General features: G+C 35.2%; 1 protein-coding gene across 5 annotated transcripts in view; it reads right to left on the reverse strand.

Annotated features, from left to right (window-relative positions):
• Window positions 1-8,017, reverse strand: part of LOC111320568 (BAI1-associated protein 3) — a 39,557-nt gene extending 31,540 nt beyond the window's left edge. For 2 of the 5 annotated variants that reach the window (XR_015992167.1, XR_015992166.1), the window contains exons 1-8: window positions 7,028-7,295; window positions 5,103-5,187; window positions 3,993-4,097; window positions 3,507-3,614; window positions 1,486-1,545; window positions 1,173-1,200; window positions 652-690; window positions 14-203 (exon numbers count right to left, since the gene is read on the reverse strand). Coding sequence is in view for 3 of the 5 variants with exons in the window: in XM_088734888.1 (XP_088591014.1) it covers window positions 14-203; window positions 652-690; window positions 1,173-1,200; window positions 1,486-1,545; window positions 3,507-3,614; window positions 3,993-4,097; window positions 5,103-5,187; window positions 7,028-7,161 (749 nt within the window). In the remaining 2 variants the exon portion in view is untranslated. Of the gene's footprint in view, window positions 1-13; window positions 204-651; window positions 691-1,172; window positions 1,201-1,485; window positions 1,546-3,506; window positions 3,615-3,992; window positions 4,098-5,102; window positions 5,188-7,027; window positions 7,296-7,769 lie in introns of those variants that run through there. The other 3 variants (XM_022923224.2, XM_088734888.1, XM_022923223.2) reach the window with 3 other exon arrangements.
• Between the last annotated feature and the right edge of the window lie 1,215 nt (window positions 8,018-9,232).

Raw genomic sequence — 9,232 nt, forward strand, 5'->3', positions numbered from 1 at the left:
ACTTGCAACTCACATCATGAACGTTTCATTCCATACTGGATTTAAAGTGTTTTCTTTCACTGTTGTCATGTGCATAGACTCCCCATCAAGAACATCTCGAATTGTGCTCTTAGACTTCTTACGATGCGTTTTGATATTCTTTGTTTGCTCCTCTTCCTTATCATCTGTCATCAACCCTAGCATGCAGTAGGGATCACTCAAACCTGAAGAAATAATAATCAATAATTTTCCATATGCTTCATTTCAAAAAAATAGAAAACAATAAGGTCCTTTTAGAAATTAACCAAGAGATCACCCCTCATCATTTCAGGGGTCACCTCTACAAAGTAACACCTCTTAATTCACCAAATCCCTTAAAATTTTAGTTTCACCCAAATGTTCTCCTATATAATTGGACATGGTTTGGAATATTAAAATAATTTGACTGTCTAGACTAGTATATTTTTAAGGGTTTAACCATTTATCTCTATATCAACTATTTATTTAGTGCATTTTCCTTTCCAAATATGTACCAACCCTCTTACACCTAACTTTCTCATCTCTGCACACCTTTTTTATGCACATGTTCTTGTTAACAAACATTTTAAAAAAAGCTTCCAAGCAACAGAAAAAATTAGCACAGTGGCTAGATCAATTTTTACAGTTTCATACCATCTGCATCTTTTGCCTCCAGATGTCTGGCCTCAACAACTAAATCAATTAAAAACATTGAATGGTATCTGAACAACTGAAGTGATCATTAATGTATATATTATGTATCTTCCATTAATACAAGAGTTTAAGCTTAATCAGTTTGCTGCAAACACAAGACAAAAAGAAATTCTGAATTGAACTTATAACTCTTAACTATTGATCATGTCAGCTGCAAAAAGCTTGTGGTATATTGAAAATGTATTTGCAGTAGAAACACCATTATTATTCCCAGTATACTTATGAGATATTATATATAACAAATGGCAAATTAATCTTTAACCAGAGGGTGTAGTTTTTGATTTCCACCAGAGAAAAACTAATTTAGTTCTTTATCAATTTAGTCAATAATTGTTGTGACTGCTCACGTCTACCTGGAAAAGTGTCATGGTCGTCACTGAATATTGCAGGGTTGGGGATCACATAGGAAGGAGCCATGGAAATGAAGTATTAATTACTATAAATAGTTTTGTAAATGTTACCTTCAACTTTTATCACACTCGTTGGAGGCTAACAAGATATTAAAATGAAAGTCAAGTATAAGTGGACCTGACAGATTGATGAAAACTTTTCACCAAAGTTTGGGTGTTAGCTAATATTGTCGTTTTGATTTGTTAACAAGCAAGTTTCACACCTTCAATGACTATAAGACCTGTAATTAGCTGAATTTAGGGTTTACCTATTGATATCTACTTGTATAAAAGTTTATGTTGATTCATTGTAAACAAGACTTAATTGTCTCCTCATTAAATTATTAAAATACTATTAAAAGAACATACTTTTCACACAACTTACTTCTCTTTCTTTAGTCTTGGCATAAAGCATTCGATGAGTCTCTTCAGATATTTTTAGGGCCTGACGTGAAAAATAATGATCTGAATTGATACATCATTTGAAAAGTCATATAGTGAACTTACAGTGCATGGCATTTACAAACATCAAAACAGTTACAGTACTTAGAAAAATATAAAATATCCATGAGAGAAACATGCCTTAAATGAACTACGCCTTAATGTGTAAACCTTGCAAACAACTGGGAAAAATGTTAAAAAATTACGGCTTGATAAACAGAAGCAATATGATTGTCAAACTGTAAAATATCATCAAAGCTGAAAAGAAGATGATTTTAGCATTCTGCAAACACATGAACTTCTTTGTGCAAGGGTGAAATGCAAGTCCTTTACATACCGATTAATTCAAAGCTTGAATTATATCATCACCACAGTCATCCATTCCCCCTAGCAAACAATGGGCATTTGACTGTTTTGACTGTTGTCCATACCCCGGGTGGGAATTTTAACCTTGACTACCTAATGCCTTTGTGGGGTTGGAAATTTTAATCTTGTCCTGGTGGGGTGAGGAATTTGAACTAGCAGAATACATGTGTTCGACTTCAAATATATGGAGGAGTTTAAAGATAGATGGGAAGAGTCCACTTTGGTGGGCAAATAGTCTAGAAGAAAGGTTTCACATCGTAAAATGATGCTCACAGAAAAAAAGTTGAGCAGTAGCACCAAAAACTACATGTGACTTCACTACATTCTATAATATTGATTGATCACACAGGAATCATTCAATTAAAAAATTTTGCTTGAGGAGGGCACCTTAGCACAATTTTGGCCTGAGGGGGCAGGAATTTGAATAAATTAACCAGTCATCAAAAGTTCAAAAGTCTGAGGGGTTGCCCAAGGGGATATGTTGAAGCTTCAAATTGCTTGACACATTATGCCTGAGTCCTAGGACCGTAAGAACCTCCCTACAGTTTACCCTAAGGCTTATGATTCAATCTAGGGCCCTTGTTCCAATAGGCCCCCCTCTCTACTAAAAAGCACACCACTTAAATTTGTTTTTGTTAATAAGTGCCCCTACTGCATAAGCACCCTGACATTTCAATGAGCACCTCTATTCCAATAATTTGTGGCCTAATACTGTTTTAGCAATAGCATTGCTAGAGTACAATGAACGCTCCCTACCATTTTTATGTGCATATTCACTGTAAATTTGTTACTTTTACAGTTTCTGCCATAATTGTTTTCTTTAAGATAAACATCAAAGCATTGTTTTGCACATTCTGCTGTTTTTTAAAACAAGAAATAAGTGCTCTGTCCCTCACGTTTGTATCATAAGTAAACAAGTGCCCTGGGCCCTATTTCAAATTGGTACAGTATCAAAAGACACTAGGACTTCTTGGTGCAAGGATGTTCAAACACAGTGAAAAAAACAACAAGAACTTCATAGCAGTTCTTGCCATTAAACTGACACATTTGAGTGTTTTTAAAATAAATAGTTCAACAACCCTGCAATGTCCTTTTATGAAATAGGACCCTACTCTTTTAAACAATTTGCAATTCAAGCAATTTGTAATTCCCTATTAAAATTTTAATGTCAGCTATATGATGAGTATTTTTAACACATTAATTCTGTCCTTAGCTTGGAGAATATGAGGAAAACTGGGAAACAATATAAGTAGTGAGGATTAAGCCTCTTGTTGTAGGAGCTATAGCTGGCAGGCCTCAGTCTTTTTAAAGCAAAAAAATTAGACTCTGCCTCTCGTCCCCTTAGTGTTCTCAAACTTTGGCAAACTTACAGGGCACATGTCTTATTTTACAGATTGTTTAATAATTTATGATAAAACAATTATTGAATTCCATTTTTGCACAATACTAACAAATTAGCAAACCTGTGTCTGTGCTATCTGCCTCAGACTTCAGCTGAGGCAGTTCTTGACACTGATATTTCATGTTAAGCACAACATCATCCAATAACTACTCCTGATCACCTGAGCAATTATTCTAAAACATATTATTCTGCTTTACCTCCTGAGCATATACAAATAAATCTCCAGGGGTGAGAGAGGATGTTTTGTCATTTGCTCCAAGCTGGTGTATGACAGTATACAATAGTTCACAGTATAAGGCACCTCGCTGTGAGAAAAACAAACAACACACATCTTATCAAGTTGACAAATTTACATGACCAAGTGTCTCTGAATTACCACATGCACACTCCAACTTATGCGCTACATACTGTTTAGAGCCATACTGAATTTTGATTTATTTTAAAGGATACAATATATGGTACAGAAATATATACATCTTTATAAGGCATATGTGCCCCATCACCTTGAGGGTTGCAGTCCTCTTTCTTGTAACATCATGTAAGAGAGAATATGCCTGAGGACCCATTTCTTAATTTAAAGTCTGGTTATTTATGGAAATTTGAAATTGCTTTGAACTACATTATTTTGATAAAACTCAAAGAATAAAGATATCAATCTTGATGTATCACATAATTAATTCCACCTGTTTGTCATTTAATGCAGGTTCAGCTTCAACAGATGATAACACCTCTGCCTCACTTTGGTCACCTTCCTCTGAGTAATTGAGGTTGTCATCAGTGACTGTTTCCTACAAACCAACATATCCTAGAGTGAAGTACCATTTTGTTCAACAAGGACACAATGAATAGACAGTTATAAATTAGCACTCTATGTTAAGAATACATCATTGCTTGTCTCATGGTGTAGAGTCATGTTTCAGCAATAGACTGTTACTTTTATTTCTTCGTTAGGTGACAAGATTATACAATGCTAAAGAAGATATTGATCAGCTGTTAAAGCCTGCTGTCATCAGAACATTTAGTCTCAATCATTTTTCCAACTAGTAGGTGACTAATTCCCTCCAACATCTACCTGCCAAAAACTAACAGTTTATTAATTTTATAGAAGTCACACCATCACAATCTACACTTGATAGGGGGGAGATCACAATGAAAAAACAAATGCATCTTTCAAATCAAACTAGTAATGCTTAATTCTTGCATTTAATGCTCAAATAATTAATGATTAGTGGGGAGTGTACCAGTATCTTTAATTGATACCCAAGTATGTAACAAACCAATCTCAAAACCAGTCTCATGTGTAGCATCTTATCAGAGAATTTTACAGATAATCAATTTTAAACATTTGGCAAGAAATATGTTACCCAACTATTAATTATTGTGTTTGTCTTTGACAACTACAGCAAGGTAGATAACAGTGATCGCTACTAGGAATTGAGGCTTCCATGAAATAAGCTAATGTCTGTCAAGTAAAAAGTATCTAATATTTTCATATAAATTTACTGGGGTGGATCCAGGGGACTGGTTCAGGTAGTTCAGTCGAACCCCCCTAAATTTTCCCTCAGAACACTGGAAATAATTTTTCTGAAGACCTAATTTTCAAAATCTCCTGGGGGAGCATGCCCTTGGACAATCCTCTGAACCCTCCTTGACTTAAAATCCTGGATCCATCCCTATTTACAATGAAATTGAACTTTGACCAATTGCTTTGACACAACATTAGCAAAACCATTTGAATATTAAATATCTGAAAAGATAATTAATTCACACAACATGTACCATAGTACATGTACCTTGATGTTGTGGTTTTCAGCCTGTTTTTTACTCCAGTCCAGTGAATTGAATTTTTCAAAATAGCTGTCATCAAAGTTTTTAGCACTATATGTAACAAACAATTAGAGAGGTAAAAGAAACATTCTTAATTTTCACAGTTTTACAACCATTAAAAGTCTTAGAATAAATTCCAGTAAAATGTAAAGTAAAATAAACTAAGATACTGTACAGCTTGGCAAAACTTTTCAACGGTTGCAGACCAGAACCAGGAACTGGCAGAGAGTAAATGCCTCCAAACAGGTTTAAACAAATCAAAATGTTAGGATCATACTACACATCATTTTGGCTTATTAACCCTTAACCCTGTAAAATGACTAGCATCTAATTTCTCCAAACATTACCACAGCTGATTCTACATGTAACATAAGGTTATAAGAATAAAGAAAAATTAATGATTGGCAGTTAAAGACACTGAACTGTTAACAAATTGTCCTTGACACTATTACAGTGAACAGTGGTGAGAATATGCATACTGATGTCAAGATGTAACAAGTTTAAAAAGTGCAATGCCTACAATGAGTGACAGTGATGACTGGTTTTCCTTTTTGTGTAGATCGTCAGAAATTGTCAGTCTTTTATTGCATGCCAGATTTTGCATGGCTTTGCTTTAAAAATCCCTTCTATAATATCTCATTTCACTCTCTTTCCCTTCCTTTTTTTATCAAATTTATATTGTGACTCCAGACATATAACTGCAGGTGAAAAGGAAATAGCAAGTTAATTTCTGGGTAAGGACCTATGGTATGAAAAGTAATTTGTTAAAGTAATTTGTTAAAGTAATTAGTATAATAATTTTATGCATTATAAACAATATTGTTTTGATTAACCTGTAGTAGTAGCTTACAGGTAATTTGAAACTGTTTGAAATAATTACACCAATGTTCATATCAGAGGGATGCCAATAAAGACATGAAACCTTAAAACTTTTATATTTGGGTTAAAATTAAAACTTTATTGCCGGTAATCACATTTTAAAAAAATCACTTTCCAAGGCTTCTCTTTATGCCTTAGGTGCACATTACTTGTAACACTTTCAAACCCTTTGAAAATATTTGTATTTTCTTTAAATTGGTAATTTAATGGAATAATTGTGACAAACCTACCAGGTTTTGGGAAAGAATTGAGAGTTGCACAATTGGCTTTATTTTTGATACCTTCAATTCTGAGCAAGTGCAGTAGAGAAATCCCTTCCTGTAGTCTTAAACCCATTCATGCATTTTTCACTAACCAAACAGGAATAAGAAATTTTATTGAGTATGCATGTAACTACAGTGGAATCCCTATTTCTCGAGCCCTCGAGAAATCGGGACACCACAGTAGAACCGTAATGGGAATTGAACAAAGCATAATACGTGTCAATTAAATACAAAAAATATGAAATAAAACAATTAACAGAAGTCAGTTAAGTAAGCTGTCACCTGACCATGGCGAATAATTATTTGGAAAGTAATAACCATATCATACTCTTCTCTCTCTCTCAGTTACGTTTAGTTTACAACAAAAGTTTTTAGTTGTAGCAGTTTAACGTATATTACAATGTTTACAAGTTGCGTGGTACCACGACAATCAAACAAAAGCAGGCCAATTCAATGAGCCGAAACAAAGTTTCAAGCAGGAAAAAAAAAATAGATATTTTGGTCATTGACTTAACAGAATGCAACACCGAAAACCATGGTGTAAATGTAGTTTACACACAGAAGACGAAAGAACAAAATAAAGTTCAGAGATAAATATCCCACAGGAGAAGCTTGTGCCTCCGACGTACTCGAATACCAAGAATTAAAATTTAAAAACATTTAAAACGGCCATTAATCTGATCATTTGTTTATAACCACATCACGAAAGTTTTTGAACGACTATAGTCAATTTCTTCCCATTGTCTTACCGCTGAAATGGTGTTTGCCCTTCTAAGTACGAGGCACGATCCGGCATTGACAATTTTTGACAAAGACCAAGTTTTCTTGACTTTCGCAGACGTTTTAGTTGTTTTTCGCTATCATCAGTGTCTGCTGAATACATTTTTACTCCTTTGCTCTGCTATAAATTTCTTCAAAGACGCTGAATACTAAACATACTATTTTTGTTTAGAATACTCAGATGATAACTGAGGGAAGCTCACACCCCGCTAATCACTAGAAGACTATTAATTTGCATCGCAAACAACCTTTTATTTAGTGAGAATTGATCTTTTAACCAGGTATGTTTTGAATAGCGCGAATGACGCACACAGCTGTGTTTTCTCAGAGTGTCTGATTCAAAGATAATACGCTCCACTGACACGGACAATAAGGTCAAAGAAATTGCATACTTGATTTCACAAGGTTATACACCAATGGCGTCCCGTCCTGGCAAACCAGGATTTAAAAAAAACCGCTTAAATCAAGTGAAATCGGTAAAATAACGACACCAGGGGCAAACAACACACGTATGGAATAAGGTAAGCCATTTTTATTTAATATTTTCACTTTTAACTATCTCTATGGATATCTTGTAGAAAATCCCATACAAATCCTTTTTAATCGATATGCAAATTGTGTTCCTTGAGTGGTTCTCAAAGAGAGCTTGGGCTGCCTGTGGTTACACATGTCGGGTAGGGAGGAACAATTAAACAGCTCAAAGATACTAACCTCACAACACTGACTTCATGAATCGTTCCACTTTCTTCGGAGTGCGTGGAATGCGCGCTCTTTGATACACTTGACTCCTTTCTCCACCGTTCCCGCCTCAACCGACCAAGTTTCAAGCGTGCAGCCATGTATATTATAAACTCGTTCACAACGACACTACACAGTACAATCTCCTCGTTTCTCTCGTGGAGCGTAGAAAGTAGTAGAAAGGTCTCGTGCTAGTCGTCCACTAGGCTTTGTTTCAAGAACATAGACTCGCTGAAAATTCGAAGACATACATATAAGCGAGAAGGTTCACAACCACATACAGTCTCGAAACGACTCTCGTAACACAACTCAGAGGTTTCGTACGCATATCATATTATGCCGGCAGGTTTACGCTCTGCCGTTACATTTAGTCGTCATTAATGCGTGATGCAAATTGACTCGAATGTAGTAACCTCACCTTAGTAAGTTGTAATACTTGGCTTAATTGGATATATCTGTATATCAAGGGATTTTATAAAAAAAATTCATTACCTGAGGCGAGGGAATTCCGCGTTAAATTGCACGTGTAAATCGATTCGTGATTTGTGCGATATTGGTTATCAATGTAATTTAATGCGGAATTCACGAGTCAGGTAACGAATTTTCCTTGAATCGCATTATGGAATAAAAATAGGAAAACAAGAAAACAGCAATAATATCGTTTCTTTTCATCCTGAGCGCGGGCCACAGAAAGCCATTTCGAAGTCAACTGTCAGAACTGTCATTGCGTTAGCGAATTAGGAAGCAAGGTCAGTCGTGCAGGTTAGAACCTTCGACATCTTTTATTTGAACCTTGTTTTTACATTCGTTTTCAAACTTTTTAAACAAGCTTCGCACCATCAAAGGATAATGGTGGTATTTCACTGAATTTACAAGCCGTTTATTTCAAACATCTTTTTTTCAAATTTCCAAATAATTTGCTCGAGAAGGAAAATAATTTTTTACCTCTGGTGGCAAAACGGGAAAATCGATAACGCACGATATCGGTTTTCAAGTGCAATTTAATGCGGAATTCACGAGTGAAGTAATGGATTTTCCTTGAATCGCATAACTGAATAAAAATGAGAAAAAAAAGGAAACAGCATTAGTTAAAATTGTTATGTTTACGTAGATGCGAAACAATATCACTTAGCCTCGTTTTCAACTCGCAATTCCACCCCAAATACCTCGCTTCGTTAACCAATCACAATGTCACATTTTATTCAATGATGCGATTCTCATCTCATATCCAACAAGCGCGAGTGGAATAATTGTTGTTTTTTAAAAAACGCCCCCAAGATATTAGTATCTATTACAGATACGACTTGTACCCAAACCCTGACCCATGACCCACGCCTTGTACCCGCGACCCACGGCCATTAGTCAAACTCAAAGATAAATCTAGGAAATCCTCGATAAAGATTTGACTTTGATCAATGGCGGACGTTATTTCATCA

This window comes from Stylophora pistillata, chromosome 10, assembly GCF_964205215.1.
Source record: "Stylophora pistillata chromosome 10, jaStyPist1.2, whole genome shotgun sequence".
Taxonomy (NCBI): domain Eukaryota; kingdom Metazoa; phylum Cnidaria; class Anthozoa; order Scleractinia; family Pocilloporidae; genus Stylophora; species Stylophora pistillata.